Source organism: Staurois parvus, unplaced genomic scaffold (assembly GCF_062004578.1).
Source record: "Staurois parvus isolate SC_StPar_1 unplaced genomic scaffold, SC_StPar_1.0 ptg000149l, whole genome shotgun sequence".
Lineage (NCBI taxonomy): Eukaryota > Metazoa > Chordata > Amphibia > Anura > Ranidae > Staurois > Staurois parvus.
In genome coordinates, this window is record NW_028317945.1 from 6,229,913 (window position 1) to 6,250,647 (window position 20,735).

A 20,735-nucleotide genomic window follows, 5' to 3' on the forward strand; every position below is an offset into this window, starting at 1 on the left:
ACACAGACAGACACAGTGGAGAAACACCCCCCCCCCCTTTTTTTCTATATAGACAAAGTAGGGGAATGATAGAACCCTGGTCAGCTTTTAATGGTGGAATTTCCTTTATCTGGTCTGGTAAAAGGGTGGGCTCAGAACAGAAGTGATAGGAGGTTTCTCTTCCTAATGGAGCTCCACATAACAGGAAAAATCTCATAGGGTTCTAACCTTTCCTCATGCTATCCAAATTTAGTAAAAAAAAAAAGTCTTGGGTATAGATACGCTTTAAACGGTCCCCAAACTAAGCAGATCCCTAGATATCAATTTTTTAGCATAGGTGAACAAGCAAAGGAAACGTGTGATTGGTTACAATTATTGATTTTATTTTACAAAATAGTGACACATTGTTTAAAAGAGAACATTTAACATGTGTAAGTCCTGCAATGCAGTAGGTTGAATTATTAAACCTACTGAAAAGGACTATAATAAAAGGCACCCACACAACCTAAACACCTGCTCCACTGCCATCTGTTCTATCATTTAAAACATAAGGTAGATACAAACTTTTTAGGTGAACATCGAAATATTGTATCAGTTAAAAGAGTTTAACAAAATAAACCAAGAAAAAAATGCTCTTCGGTCATCTGTTTATAGACATCACAAGCTTGTTCATATCAGCTAACAACAGCACTCCATGCTCCTCAATTACCTGCATCATGATGCTGGAGAAGCTTCTCTTTCATACACACACAGGGTGGGGGCCTTTTAAGCAAGAGGTCACCACCCCTTATCCCCCATTGGTTGTTTGATGAGAAAAGAAGCTCGCACAGCATCAGCAACTCGGTGCTCTAACAAACTGTACAAAGTGAATTACATGTTACATGTTACATTCAATTACAACAAAAAAGAAAGCATTAGGCACTGTATAAAAAGCATCTCATTTTCTCCTTGTAAATAAAGAAAAAAAAAACAAAAAACAATCCATAAAAGTTATGTCCTCATCTTTCTCCTTTACAGTTGTAAGCTGGGTAGTGCAGAGTGCACTGTAAACTGTTTTGACATTGGTTGGCACAGCTGGTGAAAACTTTATAGGTTTCTGGAACTTGGAAAAAGTATTTGTCTCAAAATTTCTATTCTCTGTTCCTTCCAGTTTTGCCAGTCTGTCGTCTTCGCTGGGCTTTGCTTGTCCGTCTAGTCGGTCGGATTGATTGCTTTTTGACATCTACGTTCTTAGGCGGCCGTTTCTGGGGCTTGCGCTGACTGCGAGCATGCAATGTCTTTGTAAGGCTGCAGATTCTGAGGGCAGCACAAAGCTCATTTCAGTATAAACCCAAATTTCATCATTTCAAAAGATAAAAAATGTTTGCCAAGTTAAGGCTCTTACTCAAGGGCATGTAGAAGGGGTTATGGCTGTGCTGAGTAAAGTATACCTGCATTTATAGCTCCCAAGATTTGGAGAAGCTGAGTAATTCTTACCATAGACATGCATTACAGAATATTCTGTAAGCACATTAACACTCATATGCACATATTTCTTTGACTGTAAATTTCTATGTTTGCAGAAATATGTTCATTTGCGTGTGCATTAAAATGCAAGTACTTAGTGTTTATGCATAAATAGAAGATTCTGTAAAGCACATCTGTGGGTAGAATTAAGCAGCAGCTGTGGCTCCAGTGCACCACAAATACAGGCATATTTTACCCTGTACGGCCATATATCGATATATGCTATTTGGGGGGGGGGATAAAATAAAGGTTTATACATTTACACACATTTACACACACGAATAAAAATGTATAGCAGCAGCACTGGTATGTGTAAAATGTTAAAACAAAGTAAAACAAAATGTTTAGCAATGTTTAGCAGAAATAACTATACTTTCACCAAAAACAGAGCTACAGCCAAGCACTGCACCCTATATCCCAAATACCTCTTTGACAGAAGTGGGTCTCCAGCTTTCTTGGGCAGAGGAGCTGTGAGTTTGGCTGAAGAATCTTCCTGGTTGTCATCATCATCCTGAGGAATTATAACAGAGTACAGGGCTTTGCATTACTACAAACACATAATACGTGATGGAAAGAGTTAACATGACATGTTCTTTTTCTAAAGCTGAGCTCTGGTCTACTGTAAAAAAAATTAAAATCAGGAGCTACAAAAACTGCAGCTGCTGACCTAAAAAAAAAAAAAACCCCCCAAAAAAAAAAAAAAACACAATAGCCACTCTCCTGTCCCCTCATCCCAGCTGGGTTCACCGGACCTACTCTGTCCCCGGCATCTTAAGTGTGGGCACTCGGCAGTGACAGCTTGCGGCTTCACAGCCAGGTGCCCAATGCGCATGCACGAGCAGCTCTGCACATTGTGAATGGTCCTGCAGTCTTCTGGGACCTGTCAGAAGAGAACCTTCGCTTCCAATCACCTAGGCGGTCAGAGCATAAGTTGGAGTGGGTACCTGCCACCCCGCTCCCCAAAGGTGCCAATCCTTAATGGGGAGTGGGGTCGAGTCGTTAAAGCAAAACTTACCCTTTTGGGTGGAGTTCCGCTTTCATATGAATCAAAAGCTTATTTTTTTAATAGAATAGGTAAACAGATCATTTAGATTTTCTTTGTACTCATTGGGCAGGTTTTCCTTCTCTTTCTATTCTGGCGATGGTGGTTACCAAGGCATGAACAGAGAAGAAATCTCCTAATTTGGAAACATGCAGCAATAAAAAACTGACTGATCTTCTGATCCTTTTATGCTCCATCTAAAACTAAATTTAAAAATAACATGTCTGGAGTACTATTTTAAGCTTGGCAAAATGGGTTCAGTCTTTGGTGTAGAAGATTTTGTAAGATGCATGGCAGTATTATTGATCTGACCAAACGGAAGTTAAATGTTGCTTGTACACATATTTCAAGACACAACACTTCTGTACCTTTACACACATACAATCAAGCTGCTAATTTGTACAAACTCATGTACAGGTCACTGTTCCTATTCTTGAAAAAATATAAAACTAAATAAAACTAAAGATAAAACCCAAACTTTACTTTCATCTGAAAAAAAAAAAAAAAAAAAAAAAAAAAAAAAAAAAGAGCTTAATCTCTCATTGCCAGCCCAAAGTCACATGCAAAACACACCAGGTTTAACTACAGCCAGATAGCCTGCTTCTTAAATGGCATTAGTGTTGAATAGAGAAGGGAATTATGTGTTTTTGACATTGTGTCCCATAGGGGAGATTTGCCTTTGCATCCTGTCCTAGGGACACAACAGTAAGTGACATGAAATCCTCTCAAACATTAGTCACAGAACAGGTGCCCCCAACTGTAAAATTTCCCCTCAGCTACTGAAACAATTCCCTCCACTTTCTATACCAAAAACAATGGTCACCAGATCAAATAAAAATGGTAAATCTTCCGAGCAGGGACACGAGCAGCAAAACCCTGACAGGTATTTTAACACTTCCTCACTTAGAAAAACTATAAAATGATTGTTCGGTTTCTGACCTGTAGGAGGCTGCACACAACCAGGCAACTAACTTTTTATAGACAGCCAAGAATGGCTGCCCCTTTACTTTATTTTTCCCATGACAGAACTATTTTTTTAAAAATATTTAAAAAAAACTCTGGGGTTGATTTTCAGAAGAAATAGAGACTGTTCACTTAGCAAAAAGTTACAGTTTACGAAGCTTAGATTAAAAAAATAAACAAAAAAAACCCAAACTGGATGTTTCTGTGCTCACTTAAAAAAAACAAAAATAGATTTAAAAACCCTAACCACCTTCAGCCCCAAGCCTATTTGGGCACTTCTATCCTACATGTAAAATTCTACTTTTTTGTCTAGAAAAGTACTTGGAACCCCCAAACAGAGTTTAAGCAGAGGCCTTAGAGAACAAAATGGTGGGTGTTGCAATTTTTTATGTCACGCGGTATTTATGTAGCGGTTTATCAAACAATTTTTTGGGGAAAAAAAAAAAATACACCTTGATGAATTTTAATGTAAAAAAACCACAATATAATACCCAATTGTTTGGTAAAGCTTAAAGATGATGTTACAGCAACACTCGACATGACACGTTTTAAAATTGTGCACACTCGAACGGCAAAAAAACTATGGTACATTAAATTATCTATAGACAACACTTTAAAAGCGTTTATAGGTTACCATTTTAGAGTTACACATGAGGTCTGGTGCTAGAATTATTGCTCCAGCGATAACATTTACAGTGATACCACACATGTAGTGTGAACACTGCTTACATGTGTGTGCGAGAGCTATGTGTGCATTTGTGCGCAAGCACAGGGGCTCTTTAAATTTTATTACTTACATATTTTTTTATTTTTACACTGTATTTTGGAATTTTTTCTCCAAAATTTTCGGTCTTTTGTTTATATAATAAAAAACCCAGTGGTGATCAAATACCACCTAAAGAAAGTTATTTGTGTGAAAAAAAATTATATAAATTTAATTTGGGTACAGTGTTGCATGACCAAGCAATTGCTAAAGTAGAAAATTGCTGAATAGCAAAAAATGCTATGGTCATGAAGGGGGTAAAATCTTCCAGAGATCAAATGGTGAAAAGTGAACACAGGTTCCCTTTATTTATGAACATTCACTTTGCTAACAAAGTAGTGGCGCACTGTGAGTGTTTGTTTTGTAATTCCCAGTTCAGTTTTAAAAAAATGTTCAGAGAGCTCCCTTTTTTGTAAAGTGTATTTCAGCTTGGTGACTTAACAGTAATACGTGGACAAGCTAAATTATAATGGTACCAACTAGAAATTAAAAGGATATGTCAAGGAAAGGCAACTTAAAAAAATATTTGCAGTACATATACAAATCATCTTGTTTTAACCCTTTACCCTCCCTAGCGGTCTGATTATGTCCATATTTCTGTGCTCAAAGCGGTACATTTTCTTGCATGGAAATAAGTATTTTTTTTATTGTAGGCCTGTAATTTTTATGAATAACTCACTGAAATCTGTCCGAACAAGAGTCTAGTCTGGGCAGCACAGTGGTTAAATGGTTAACACTTCCGCCTGGCAGCACTAGGGTCATTGGTTCGAATCCCAACCACGGCACCACCTGCCTGGAAGTTGCATGTTCTCCCTGTGCCTGCGTGGGTTTCCTCCGGGTACTCCGGTTTCCTCCAACACTCCAAAGACATGCTGGTAGGTTAATTGGATCCGGTCTAAATTGGCCAATGTATGTATATATGTAAGTTAGGGACCTTAGATTGTACACCCCTTGAGGGTTAAGGACTGATGTGAATGTACAATATATATGTAAAGCGCTGCGTAAATTGACGGCGCTATACAAGTACCTGAAATAAAGAAATAAATAGTAAACATCCCGGGTAGGATAAAACTTGAAACATGAAATCATAAATTAGAATTTAATAAATAATCATAAAAAATATTATAATATAATATATAATAATAATAAATTTAATTCAATAATATAATCAAACCAAAAACACTGAAATTTGAAATATAGCGCCAAGTTTGCACATCGCTGAGCAAAGTCGCAAAATTGTTTTCAGTGTCTGATGACGAATTTCCCCACAAGTCATTATCACTCAATTCTGCAAGTGGTTCTGATTTACTATCGCTGTTCTCTAGCTGGTCTAAAACCGCTTTTGACCTAAAGGGACACTTTTTGGACTTTTCTAAGTTTCCAGGCACAAAGAACAGTCAAAATGCAGACAGGGCACAGGACAAAGCATTAGGGACAAAATGTATGTGAAATGGTTTGATACAGTAATGTTATACTATGTGATTTTAGTGAATGTCACTTTGTCATTTTCAAATTTCCTGCCGTTCCGTCCCCCGTACATCCCGACGCTCGCAAGGGATGGAACCCAGATGACAGATGCTGGCATCCACCGGATTACATTGCCGGGGACACTGCAGGAGGGACATCGGGGAAGCGCAGGACAAGGCAAGTGATCGAGGGATCGTGGAGCAACACCACATGGTAAGCCCGAGTGTAGCTTGGGGTTACCGCTTGTGGTACTGAAACTTTACCCCAAGCTACACTCGGGAATACCGCCAGGGAGGTTAAAGACCCTGCAAGTACAAAAAAAATAGGCGTTGAGTGCATTTCTGGCAGATTAAAATGTAAGTCCTGTGGAGGGCTGACAACACAGGCAGCAATGTCTTAGCCTGAGGGCTAATTCACAAACTGTGAGGTGACGGTATACTGCATTGTGAAATGCCTGTCACTGCAAGGACACACAGAAAACAATTGTTTCATGTGTGTCCCCATTCACACTGCAACGCAGCCCATGGTTGATATGCTATATTTTATTGCACCACATTGTACAGCAGCTGTTCACTCTAGTATGAACCCAGACTGAGTGTTGTCAGCCCTGCCCAGTGTTTCGTCCTGAACTACTCAACTACATTCACTCTCAGATCTCCAAAACATAAAGACTAAATATTCTGTAGCAATAGCAAGACTGACAGCACTACCACTGTGTTCATTATCAACCAAGGTACAATACCTTACTAGTACCCTGCTGAAAGCCTCTGCAAGCTGTAGTAATGTGAAAGTTGATGTGTTTCAGCCCATGCAGGCCTTAGTCATAAGCCATGACCAAAGCCTGCATGGGCTGAAACATGTCAACTATTTTTCTTGTATTTTATTCCCACATCACATTTTAAATAAAGGCTGGATTTTAACCTCCCGAGTTGCTGGCTCTTTTGAATATCTAATTATTCTGTGGTCCAAAATAAGAAATAGGAGGGCTCTAAGATGACACACAAAGTTTGTATGTATCAAGCAGATATAACAAAATGTTTCCAATGGTATATTAAACACATAAAAGGGAGCAAATAGGAGATGATGCTCTTTGGGGATTACAAACACTTTAACCTAACGGTTAATTGAAGCTATTTCAGCACTTAGATGTTCCATCTACTGAGCTCTCTTCATGTCACCCCGTGAAAGGTATTCCATTCTATACCATCAGGGAGACTTCCTTCCTACATAAGAAGTCATTCTTCAAAAGAGTGTTACATTCCAAGACAGCGGCCATAAAGGAACAATGCTATGCACACTGTGTGTTGTGGATATAAGAGATAACCAAATGAAGTCATCAGGAAATGTTTATTAGGAGGTGTGGGTTTCTTCTACATCTCCATACACTGGAAACTCTAGCCAAGAGATACATAACCTGTCCTGTATAGACACAACAGTCAAACTTGCATTCTTACTTTGTTTTCATAACTGTAAGAAACACGGAGTTGTTTGAAAGAAATTTAATAGAGAGCATAAACTAAAATCAACAGCGGCTGTTCCCATACAGGGCAAAGTAATAACATTTTAAATTCTAGCCCAGAATTGGGCTTTAGGATAACACAGAAGTGTGAAGAAAACACAGAACAGCTCTGAAATTCTTAGTTCAGCAGATTTTGTTTTTTTGCACTTCTCAAACATTAGAAATACAGTGCCATACTATGGGGAATGAATGTACGTTGCCACATCCTGTATCGATATGTTCAGTCTTACAAGTACACAAAGGGTCAAAAAACGGGGAGACTTTAAAGGCTCCGTACTGAGGCAGAAAAAGTTATGTTAAAAAAAAAAAACATACAAGATGTTATTAATCACATAAAACTTTAGCTCAGGTATCTGGCAACTTCCACACTATTGCAAAAAAGGATCACATTGGTTATTGGCCTAGTGTGGCCCTCGCCTTTTTCCTGAATATTCCATAGCCCGAGACACCGTACTCTGAGCTAGTTGAGCTGGGGGCCAAGCGGACACAATTGGCCAGCGGTAACCTCATGGTGCCCTGGGTGGAACTATATGTCTGACAACTCTGTATTGTGACATTTCCATACAGTCCCTGAAAAAGCACCACTCTGAGCTGCAAAATGCACTGGACTTTGTATAGGATTTTTTTTTTAGCACTTTCTAGTGTGATTCCTTTTGCAGTAATGTGGAAGTTGCCAAATACCTGGGCTAACATTTTATGAGATTATAAAATTTTGTATGCTTTTACATTTATGGTGTTCTTTTTTCTGCTTTAGTATGGAGCCTTTAAAATCGACCCTTTTTTGCCACGTTGTGTACTTGCAAGACTGCACTTATCAAAGAGAAAAAAACAAAAAACACTTCCAAAAATATATTAGGCTCCATACACACTGGGCATTTTAATAACACTGGTAATGTTAGCTGTGTATAGTCATGCCAAAAACGTGAGTTTTTTAGCATTTTTGCATTAGCGTTTAGCCGCTTTTTTTGAGTTTGTGGTTTTTAGCATTTTGGATTTGTTTTTAATAAAAACGTCCCTGCCAAAAAACATTTATTACAGTCTATGTGTGCATGGACACATAGGATAACATGCTGGGGAGTTGACTGGCTGTAGAAAAAAACGCCAAAAGCCAACAGCAGCTGTAAAAATGTCCAGAGTGCATGAGGACTTAGATCAGAAGAGAGCAAACAAGAAGTTCATTCTTGGGGTTTACACACACTTTCACCCTTAGCGATAATATTCTGGTGCTGTTTACAAAATATAAGTGGACACTTTTTTGGCTTCAGTGGGAACCACCATTCCTGTGGTATGATTTATATACAGCTCCATAGGGAAGTTTCAAGAAAGACACCTCCTGTTTACTAGTATTTTGTTACTAACTATATATTTATTGAACCAAGAGTTACCATAAGATCATGGGTTCTGATTAGATTTCAGGCCTGAATGGTATCTAGTTAATGACTTTGGTGCCTAGTTAATGATTTTGTAACCTTTGAAAAGAAGTCTGTAAGATAAAAATTGTTCTGTTTACACAATTAGTGCATTTTAATAGGGTTTCTAGCGATTCTATTAGAATGTAAATGCTAACCCTAACTGAATGAAATTTACTTTGCTAGAGCACTGTGCTTCGAAAAAAAATCAACATTTTAATAACAATAATAATAATAACAGTTTAGTTTTTTTTTTCTGTGTAAATAATACAGTTTCGTTTTCTTTTCTGTGTTCTAAGATGGCGGTGGGAGCGGACACGCTTTAGGAGCTCCTGCGCTCCTAGCCCCAATCCGCTGCCATCCGGGCCGCAGTGGACCCCGGCGGGGCCCCTAAGACACTCCCGGCCCAGCCTGACCACCAGGGACCACTTCTGGACCTTTTCCCGGAGCTCCGGGAATCGCGGGCTACCCGCGCACCCAAAGCCGCGGCCTCGATTTTTGCCGCGGCCGAGCCGCGATCGGACCGGGTCACCGGACATCTACCCGGACCGTCTCCGCTCTGCCCACCGGGTCCCGCCGACCTGCCTGCCTGCCCAGGGCCCTCCCCAGTAGTTCATAACACTGCCCCTGACTACCTCACCAACCTGATCCCCAAGTACCACCCTACCCGTACCCTTCGCTCTTCACAGGACCTCCTTCTATCCTGCTCCCTGGTCTCCTCCTCCCATGCACGACTGCAGGACTTCTCCAGGTCCTCCCCTATCCTCTGGAACTCACTGCCCCAATCCATCCGACTGTCGCCTTCCCTCCCCACATTCAGGCGCTCCCTCAAAACCCATCTCTTCAGGGAAGCCTACCCCACCCTCACCTAACAGCTGTTCTCCCTCATTCCTCCCACCACTTCATTCCCCTCAGCCACTTCCTATTGTTCCACTACCCCCTCCCTCCTAGATTGTAAGCTTGAAAGAGTAGGGCCCTCTTACCCCTCGTACGCTGTCTGTTTTTGTTGTACTGTGCCATGTATTGTCCCCCCTATTGTACAGCGCTGAGCAAACCCTTTGGCGCTATATAAACTCGATGTAATAATAATAATAATAATAATAATAAAAAGAAACCTTAAATCCATTTTTTTTTACATCCTTTCTTGCTGCAGTCTCTTTGCAGGCAAAAAGAACAATACATCAAAATGCATATAATTGCTAATGGGCTCGTTTCACAATTTTAATTAACTGTGGCACAATGGCCTATGAATCTATTAAATAAAAATGTGCAATATGCCAGTGTAGGGATAGCAACCTTTGAGAGGTAGAGATCTACCTGAACAATATGGAAGAGATAAAACATTTTCAGGGTGCGGAACCATATTTTTAATGGAAAAAAAAAAAAAAAAAAAGAAGAGAAAGAAATTAACTTGCAAGGCCCAAATAAAAAGTAAAGAAAGCACGAAGTAAACTCAATTATATTGAAAACAAAGAGTGCTGTAAAAATAAAAACAGCCTACCTAAAGCATTATTAAATCTATTATAAATCTAATATATTGCAGCTTACCAATCATTAGATGTGGTGGCTGCAATAGTTTTCTTTTTTAAGCATTTTCCCTCTGTTTCCACCTGGTAATCTGGGCAGTAACACACCACCTGTTTCAGAAAGATACCACTTTGGATGAAGGAGAAAAGGAGGCCCCTCTGGACAGAAGCATTGTCTGGCTGGGGGGAGGAGAGTGTTAGATGCACTGCAGATTTAAAACTAACAAACTGAAGCCAAACTCCAGCTAACACTTTATAGGCAGTTACAGCAGGATTTTTTCCTTTTGGGATAAAGGTTTTAAAAAAATAAAGATCATTGTAAGCACTTCTATCAAAGGTAAATCATTTGTCTCAGCCCTGTAACGGATACATCTTGTTCTAGAGCTTGCTCTTTTGAAAAACAGTCTTACTGGTCATATCACCAGGTGAAAATAAAAGAAAGCCTAAAAGAGAAAACTAATGCAGCCATCACAGCAAAGAATTGGTTCTCTGTTATATAATAAATGTTGGGTTTTGGGTTTAATACTGCTTTAAAAAAGATAACTTCAATGAGAAACATGGCATTTACTTTCAATAACAATTTCTTTCATGAGCATTTTGTCACCCCCTAGTCTGATTCATATGATCACCAAGAGGGCAAAACAACTGGTACTGCAGGCTGACTTGCTTGACAATTATTAGGCCAGGCTTTCTAGGCTGTGTTCTGGACAGTGGTATGTATTGGAAGTGTACAGGGGTCAGTAGTATGTAGGGCAGAACACAGGGAGACAGCAGGGCAGAGAGCAACAGTCAAAAGTCTGTAGCACAGAAGTGGTTTCCTCCACTTGCAGAGTGGTGCAAGGAAGCACTGATGACACGCTGTCTGTTTTTCCGCACTGTCCTCTGTTAGTCTTCCTCTCTCATCGATCCCAGGTGATGTCACATACAAGTACTTGGGATGGACAGGAGAGGAGGGTCAGCAAGGATCAGTATAGGACCCTTAAATATGTTGCTTCCCTGCGCCGCTCTACACTTAGGAGGGGACTATATCAGTCGGATCAGCTAGGTGGGGATGCATTCTACTCATCACCCGACTGTGATTTAAGAGGTGGACTGTGACCAACAGCTTGCCGACCCACAATGCTAATGTCAATTTTAAAAGGTGCAGACTCCAAAAAAAAAAAAAAAAAAAAAAAAAAAAAAAACTTATCTTGCTCTTGGATTTACTACCTTACCTGATCTAAAACAAGCATACAGTCAGGTCCATAAATATTGGGACATCGACACAATTCTAACATTTTTGGCTCTATACACCACCACAATGGATTTGAAATGAAACAAACAAGATGTGCTTTAACTGCAGACTGTAAGCTTTAATTTGAGGGTATTTACATCCAAATCAGGTGAACGGTGTAGGAATTACAACAGTTTGCATATGTGCCTCCCACTTGTTAAGGGACCAAAAGTAATGGGACAATTGTCTTCTCAGCTGTTCCATGGCCAGGTGTGTGTTATTCCCTCATTATCCCAATTACAATGAGCAGATAAAAGGTCCAGAGTTCATTTCAAGTGTGCTATTTGCATTTGGAATCTGTTGCGGTCAACTCTCAAGATGAGATCCAAAGAGCTGTCACTATCAGTGAAGCAAGCCATCATTAGGCTGAAAAAACAAAACAAACCCATCAGAGAGATAGCAAAAACATTAGGCGTGGCCAAAACAACTGTTTGGAACATTCTTAAAAAGAAGGAACGCACCGGTGAGCTCAGCAACACCAAAAGACCCGGAAGACCACGGAAAACAACTGTGGTGGATGACCGAAGAATTCTTTCCCTGGTGAAGAAAACACCCTTCACAACAGTTGGCCAGATCAAGAACACTCTCCAGGAGGTAGGTGTATGTGTGTCAAAGTCAACAATCAAGAGAAGACTTCACCAGAGTGAATACAGAGGGTTCACCACAAGATGTAAACCATTGGTGAGCCTCAAGAACAGGAAGGCCAGATTAGAGTTTGCCAAACGACATCTAAAAAAGCCTTCACAGTTCTGGAACAACATCCTATGGACAGATGAGACCAAGATCAACTCGTACCAGAGTGATGGGATGAGAAGAGTATGGAGAAGGAAAGGGACTGCTCATGATCCTAAGCATACCACCTCATCAGTGAAGCATGGTGGTGGTAGTGTCATGGCGTGGGCATGTATGGCTGCCAATGGAACTGGTTCTCTTGTATTTATTGATGATGTGACTGCTGACAAAAGCAGCAGGATGAATTCTGAAGTGTTTTGGGCAATATTATCTGCTCATATTCAGCCAAATGCTTCAGAACTCATTGGACGCCGCTTCACAGTGCAGATGGACAATGACCCAAAGCATACTGCAAAAGCAACCAAAGAGTTTTTTTTAAGGGAAAGAAGTGGAATGTTATGCAATGGCCAAGTCAATCACCTGACCTGAATCCGATTGAGCATGCATTTCACTTGCTGAAGACAAAACTGAAGGGAAAATACCCCAAGAACAAGCAGGAACTGAAGACAGTTGCAGTAGAGGCCTGGCAGAGCATCACCAGGGATGAAACCCAGCATCTGGTGATGTCCATGCGTTCCAGACTTCAGGCTGTAATTGACTGCAAAGGATTTGCAACCAAGTATTAAAAAGTGAAAGTTTGATTTATGATTATTATTCTGTCCCATTACTTTTGGTCCCTTAACAAGTGGGAGGCACATATGCAAACTGTTGTAATTCCTACACCGTTCACCTGATTTGGATGTAAATACCCTCAAATTAAAGCTGACAGTCTGCAGTTAAAGCACATCTTGTTTGTTTCATTTCAAATCCATTGTGGTGGTGTATAGAGCCAAAAATGTTAGAATTGTGTCGATGTCCCAATATTTATGGACCTGACTGTATAGCCAATGAAGTTTAAAAATGTCTGAACTGCTGTCCCCATTTTGTTTTCTTCAGTGCCATCCCTGGTCTGCGAAAGCCCTGCTGCTTAAAAAAATTTCAGCAATGGCAACTCCCATATTTCTTTTCTTAACTTTAAAGCAGCTGTGTGGACATTTCTGACAAGTTCTACATGAGATTTTGCAGGTATCAAAAGGTGTCATTTAATAACTCCTGATTGCACACAGTCGTCCTCTGCTAAAAAGGTTTCTTGACTTTAAACTATTGTTTTTAATAAGTCTTTGTAGTTCTGGGGTACTCTAAAGCCTGAGAAATGCATAATTGCTCGAAATACTGGATTATAGATAATGTTAGGCTTGACTCCTGACTAAAAATACAGTTCCACAGCTGTCCACTGGAGGGCACAGTTACACCAATGTCTTGCATAGAGACAGCAAAGGTTACAAATATTACAACAAATATTACAAGAAAAATAGAACTAAAGAACTATTAGTGCTTCCGCAAAAGGGGTTGATCTGAACTGCTGTCCAGCCTTGGGGAAATCTATATATTTTTATATGCCTTCATCTATTGCTATTTATGTATTATCTGCAATATCTAAAATGTTACATGTTCCAAGTGAAACACGTCATGTGTCTGTACTGGTATTGCTACAAGTCTGTGTTTGCAACCTATTATCTAACGTATGGCACTGTTTAATATGTTGGTGCTTTATAAAGGGTATTAATCATATTGCAGATATGAATTTGTGCCAAGTGACACACTGTTTAAAATGTTCCCCTTAAAGAAGATCTTGGGTCACAGCATACACTTTCATTGTATAACATCAGCATTGTAATAGCCATACCATCTCCTATGGATCACAGGCATGCACTTAATTCAGCACTCTCCTGTAACCCAGATTCAGTCGAAAGGCAACTGTTGGCTGTTGTCACAGAGCCAGTTCAAGCTTCCGCCGGATGCCTGACTCGCAGCAGTCTCACCCTCCTAGCATGCTGCTTGGAGACTGGCCAGCTGCTCCCATTTTCCCCCCGCAGCCTGGCATTCCAACGAACGTGGAGGGTAAACAGAGCAGAGTTGGTGACCGACAGTGACCAATGTTTGCTCACTGAAGACTGAGAACCAAGCGATCTGCAGTCTTTGATTGCTCAGTTCTCTGTCTTTCAGGCAGCTGGAGGCTGATGCTGCATTCACCTAGATGAGTATGATTGTTTTTTTATAACCCGCACTTCTCTCTTAAAGAATAACTAAAGGTAAGTCTTTTTTTTCGCTTTGAATAAAGTGGAGAGAGATTAGAAACACTCTTAGATTTTTATTGCTGTCCGTGTCCCCGTTAGGGAGATTCACCCTCTCTGTTTGTCCAGTTTACTATTATCATTGAAAATGCAAGTAAAAGAAAATCCCAAATTTTGGGCTGTCCCTAGAACAGCAACAGAAGAAAAATCCTCTTGTGACCTGGGGGATTCAAGGGAATACCTTCATTCTGTTTGGCCATAGGACAGAAAAGTGAAGGTAAATCTCCCCAATGGGACACAGAAAGCAAAAATACTTTAAATAAAAATCTCCTGTCTGCTGGCCATCTCTTTCCAACAACCTCCTGGATTCCCTGCATGCTTTACAGCAAGGGTCAGTTGGAATAGGAAAGGGACATCCCCCAAATTGTTCCCACAAAGTTGGTATGCGGACGCCTTAAGAGTTCCCTGCACTGGAATTAAGGGACTAAACCCAACCCCTGAAAAACAACCCCACACCATAATCCCCCCTCCACCAAACTTTACACTTGGGACAATGCAATTAGGCAAATACCGTTCTCCTGGACACCGCTAAACCCAGACACGTCCATCAAATTGCCAAACAGAGAGGTGTGATTTGTCACTCCAAAGAACATGTCTCCTCTGCTCTAAAGTCCAGTGGTGGCATGCTTAACACCACTGCATCCGACGCTTTGCATTGGACTTGGTGATGCAAGGCTTGGATGCTGCTGCTTGGTCATGGAAACCCATTCAATGAATCTCCCTATGCACTGTTGCTGTACTAATCTGAAGCCCACACTAAGTTTGGAGGTCCTTAGCTATTGACTCTGCAGACAGTTGGCAAATGCTGCACAATGTGCACTTCAGTAAGCGCTGACCCCGCTCTGTCATTTTATGTGGCCTACCACAGATGAGTTGCTGTTGTTTCCAGTTGCTTCCACTTTTTGATAATACCACCAACAGTTGCCTATGGAATAATTAGTAGAAAGGACATTTTACGGATGGACATATTGCACAGGTGGCAACCTATCACAGTACAACGCTTGAATTCACTGAGCTCCTGAGAGCGACCCATTCTTTCACAAATGATAGTAGAAGCCGTCTGCATGCTGGAAAAGTGTAAAAGTGGGGAAGGGAGGGTTTGAGCCAAGGAGGGGTATGGGGAGACAGTGTGCCAGATGGAATGGATTCAAACCAAAGACCCATTGTCCAGGCTTTCAGGGTGGTAAGCATAGATGGGGTTAAATTGTACATTTAGGTTGCAACCACCAATACGCTGTAACCAATTGAGAAGCGAGGTAATACTTGTAGCACTTGGGCGTGGCCAATCCTCCCCATGAAGAGGGTCTGGTAAGGGTAGAGAAATTATATCTAGGTGGCTTAGCGCCCCATAAAAAAAAAAAGAAGCAAATGGCTGATTTGAACTGTGCAAAACATTTTTGGGGGAGCCATTGAGGTGAATTACAAAACAAGTGCATTTTGGGAGAATTTTCATTTTAAGCAAATGAATGCAGCCAATTAGAGAGAGGGGGAGATTGCTCCATGCCTTCAGTTTACCCCTGACCTCATCTAAGACTGGAAGTAAATTAAGTACCTTAAAATCAGAGGCATTATGGGAGACCACTATCCCCACATAAGTGAATGTGTCCATCCACTGCAGTGTAAGAGCCCCAGAGGACGACTGTTGCACCTCAGCATCCACAGGTAACAATTGTGATTTATGCCAATTAATATGCTGGCCTTTAAATTCTCTAAAAAAATTTAAATCATCTGGAGCTCCTTGTAGGGAGGGCCCTGCATCGTTCAAGAATAGGAGAAGGTTGTCCGCGTAAAGCACTACCCTCTCAACCAGCCCACCTGTAGGCCTCTGATATTAGGAGAAACTCTGAGGGCCTCAGCAATCGGTTCTATCGCCAGAGCAAACAAGGTTGGAGAGAAAGGACAGCCCTGTCTCATACCTCTGTAAAGGGAAAAAGGTGATGAGATTAGGCCCCCCCAACCGCACCCAAGCCCAGGAGTTGTGGTAGATAGCTTTCAGCCAGTCAATGAAACAGAGGGAAGCCCATCCTCCTCAGCACCTCCCACAGATATAGCCATTCAACAGTACCAAAATCCTTCTCTATGTCAAGTGTAGCTATCATTCAAGTGTAGCTATGGTTCATATGTTGCGCATGAAAATTGGAGAATAACCGGCAGATATTAATATCCGTAGATCTGTGCGGCATAAAGCCTGTTTGATCCTCGTCTATGAGGGAGGAGATAACATTACGTACCCTAGCATTTAGCATTTTAGTAAGGATTTTAAAGTCACAAATGAGTAAAGCAATGGGCCGGTAGCAGGCACATAGAGTGGGGTCTTTCGCTGGTTTGAGAATAAGGATTATGTGCACCTCTTGCATAGATAATGGTAAGGATCCAGAGTTGAGGACAGGTATTATATAAGGAGGCCAGCTGCGGAGCCAATAATTCCACATGTTCTTTGTAAAACTCAATTGGAAGGCCATCAGGGCCGGGATATTTGCCATTAGAAAACGAACCTATAGCAGCCATAACTTCCTCCGAGGTAATCTCGTGAACCAGAGGAATACGCTTCCGATCGGACAACCAACCTAACGCTAAGGGATCCAAAACGGAAGCCAGTGATGCTGGGCGGACGTCCGATGAGAGAGAGGAAGAATATAACAGTGTAGAATAGGATAAATTCATCTTATATGGCTTCTTGTGCAGAAACAGTTTCCCCAGAGGACTTACGGAGCTCAAGTATGATAGTAAGTGGATGTTCATGCTGTGCCAACATAGCCAGGAACCTGCAATTTTTATCTCCCTGTTAAAAAAAAAAAACTCTTGCCTGCAACTGCTTAGGGCAAATTGCGTTACCCCAGACAGATGAAGATGGAGTTCCCTCCTTATCGCCATAAAATGGTCAAAATTGTCGGGTGAGGGGGACTCAGAATACCGTCGGGCACTGTCCTCTACCAAGTCTTGCAGAGTAGAGGTATGGGCAGATTGTTCTGCCTTTATAGCAGCTATGGTATAAATATACAGCCCTCTAGTCGATGCCTTAAAAGGCATCCCAAATGATGTCTGGAGAAGCAGAACCAACATTAGCGGGCCAATAGTCTTCTAAAGGCAGATGTTCTTGAGAATTAGGGTGTCGGATCCACTGAGGGTGTAAGCGCTACAGAGCTCGGGAACGTAGTTGAGTAGTGCACACCTTAAGAAAAAGGGGACAATGATCAGACAGACCAGCGGGTAAAAATTTAACCTCCCGCAGATCAATAAGGTGGGATGGGTTGGTGAAAGCCAAATCAATTCTGGAGGTTTTATAGGTAGTGGAGAAGCAGGAATTTGCTCTAGATTCAGGGTTCTTCCAGCACATTATCTTAGTAAGTACAGCTGCCTGGGCCCACGTGGAGAGATCAGTAGTGTAGGTTGATGAGGGAGTAGGTCTGTCCAGATCGGGGGAGAGGGTGGCATTGAAGTCTCCCATAAGGAGGAGTTTAGCAGGGCAAATGAGGGGTCAGCTTCTCCAGCAACATGTACAAAACTTCTACCTTAAATGGAGGTGATAAATATACATTTACTATGATACATTTCTGATTAGATACAGTAAGTACCAACAGCACAAACTTGCCCTGTGGATCAGTGACAACCTCTTCTATCACACAGGAGAGGAATCATCATCTAATGAAAACATACACCGCTCTAGAATAGGAGTATGTGGCATGAAATGCCTTTTGGATCCAGGGGCGCTTCAAAGCTAGAGTTTTGCTGCCCATCAGATGCATTTCTTGTAGCATAACTATATGGGGATTATGAGTTATAAGATATTGGAACATAAGAGCACATTTGTGTTTGGAGTTTAAACCTCTCACATTCCAGGAGAGGACAGAGGTGTTGTGTAGGTTTACTATAATAAACCTTTTCCTTCACCTATATTCCAAAGCCCATATATGAAATAAGATCAATAATATAAATATACCCTATTCCAATCAAATCAAATAAATGCTCCAAAATATAAAAAAAAATAAAATAAAAATGTCCAAAAGTAATAAAAGTCCAATAAATCAATAGTCCACCAAAAATATCTCAATCCAGTGTGCTGAACTTTCAATTTTCATTCCAAACCTTGTGATACCTCAAAAGAAAATAAACTACAAAAGTGTATTACCTTCTAAATATCAAATAAATGTATATACCTTAATCGTATGTATATACTAAATCAGTGCAAACAATAAATAAGTGCACCAAAAATATAATCAGATTCAATTGAGTGACACGTGAATCATGCAAAAATCATTCCGTGTACACTCCAACAATAAGTGAAAATTACGTGAAAATAGTGTACACTACAAACAAACAAAAAAACCTTTGAATTATTTAAAATTATAAAGAAAAATAAATATCCGATATTAAAAAAAAAATACTGTGGACATCAGTAAAGGACCATCTACTGGACTTCAGGAGAAAAGTTAGGAAAAATGGAAATCTTGGAGTTTTCGTAGATCAGGTCTGGCTTGCTCCTCGCAGCTGCAAGGAACATGTCTCGATCGCAGTAGTTGAGAAGTTTAACAAGAACAGGCCATGCTGGAGCACCTGGAATCGTTGGGGCTTGGGGGACTCTACAGGCTGTCTCAACCACAAATGTGGGAGGTAAATCTTGCAGGCCTAGGAGATTGGTGAGGAATTGCTCCGCAAACTCGGCAAGTTTAGAACCTTCTGCCCACTCAGGAATACCCAACCACATGTAGGTTATTACGACGGAGTCCATTCTCCATGTCCACATATTTCTCCTGGAGGGCTTTCACTTGTCACTGCAGTGCACGAATCTCCCTAGAATCTGCGTGCACTGTGTCCTCCACGGTGGGATTTGGCCTCCGAGAGTCTCTCCAGAACTTCTCCATAACATGGTGGATGAGGCTGATATTCGTAGACTGTTTTAGAGGTGAGGGTCTCTTTGCAGGAGGTAATATCTACAAGAAGATCAGCGGTGCTCAGAGCAGCATACTCCATATCTGCTGAGGCAGTATGCGTACCCACAGAGACTAGTGTGAGGAGACCTCATGCCCAAGACTGCCTCCGGCGGCGGAGTGCGGGAGGAGCCCGCCGGAGCTTTGATCAGTTTGGGCTTACCTGGAGACATCATGAGACGCCGGAAGATGTGCCCTAGGGTAGCAATTTGATGGCGCAGGATGTTAGCCAAGATCAGGTAGGAGCGGATCTCAGGCTGAACACGTCTTCCTCGGTACAGATCCCGGCCAAGCCGCCCGTGCCAGGTGATATTTGACTTCTACCAAGTTGTTCAGGTAATCCCCACCCCTGCTTTACATCTTCTCCTCTGTGGTTTACTTATGATTTTTAAGGGCTACATATCCCACGGTACCTTGCTGCCTGCAAGCTGTGATTCCTGTACTAACACTGCCTCCTGAAATTCCTCCTCTCAACACCTCTGTAGTTCAAATGATAGGCTCTGTGAAATGTGTGAAACAGCAGTGCCACTCACAGGGCAGAGTGAATATGTGTTACAGAATACAAATTTTTCGATTGTTCAGATAATAGGAGTAGGCTAGAAATCATCCAAATACATTGTGGCATTGTCACATTGGGAGGGTGTTGCTAATGTAAAGGGGGGGGGGGGGGGAAGAGAGGAGTGAATACAGTAATGTAAAGGGGACACTGATATAAAGGTTCCCCCTTATACAGTAACCCCCCTTACCTTAGTGTATTCACTCTGCGAAAGGTGGTCTGTGGTCACTAGAGTCCCCTCTATATCAGAGTTTCCAGAGTTCCCCTTTACATCAGAGGTCCCCTTGCACTGTATGAAAGAATCCTGCAGACTCTTATGTAAGGGGGGACTCTGTGCTGGTTGGGTTATATTAACCTGACCTTCATGTGAATGGAGAAATATGGTTTTTGACTTTTGTTATAACTTAAACACATTTGTACTAGCACTAGTTACATGTTTGTAGCTTACATATTGATATTTGCACTTAAAACAGGAATGTTAAGTAATTTTTGAAGTGTCAATAAAAATGTGGCTGTCAGTATATTTCATGATTTTGGTCAGAAAAAAAACATTTTTGGTGCCATTTGTAAAATTTGGGCATCCTGTTAGTAAATTTCACTTCGGTGGTTGGCAACACTTCTCCCAGGAAATAAAGGTGGTGGAGAGGACCTATTTACAGCACAAACATACACAGAACAGATACATCAAGGAACATACACTCCAAACAGTATAGAACATGACATACAGTGGGGATCGAAAGTTTGGGCACCCCAGCTAAAAATTTGTATTAATGTGCATAAAGAAGCCAAGGAAAGATGGAAAAATCTCCAAAAGGCATCAAATTACAGATTCGACATTCTTATAATATGTCAACAAAAGTTAGATTTTATTTCCATCATTTACACTTTCAAAATAACA

General features: G+C 41.1%; 1 protein-coding gene across 2 annotated transcripts in view; it reads right to left on the bottom strand.

Annotated features, from left to right (window-relative positions):
* Nucleotides 1–341: 341 nt before the first annotated feature.
* Nucleotides 342–20,735, bottom strand: part of NOL12 (nucleolar protein 12) — a 58,115-nt gene continuing 37,721 nt past the window's right edge. For both annotated transcript variants that reach the window (XM_089674279.1, XM_089674280.1), the window contains exons 6-7: nucleotides 1,911–1,996; nucleotides 342–1,275 (exon numbers count right to left, since the gene is read on the bottom strand). In XM_089674279.1, the coding sequence (XP_089530405.1) occupies nucleotides 1,110–1,275; nucleotides 1,911–1,996 (252 nt within the window). In that variant the 3' untranslated portion in view covers nucleotides 342–1,109. The remainder of the gene's footprint in view (nucleotides 1,276–1,910; nucleotides 1,997–20,735) is intronic.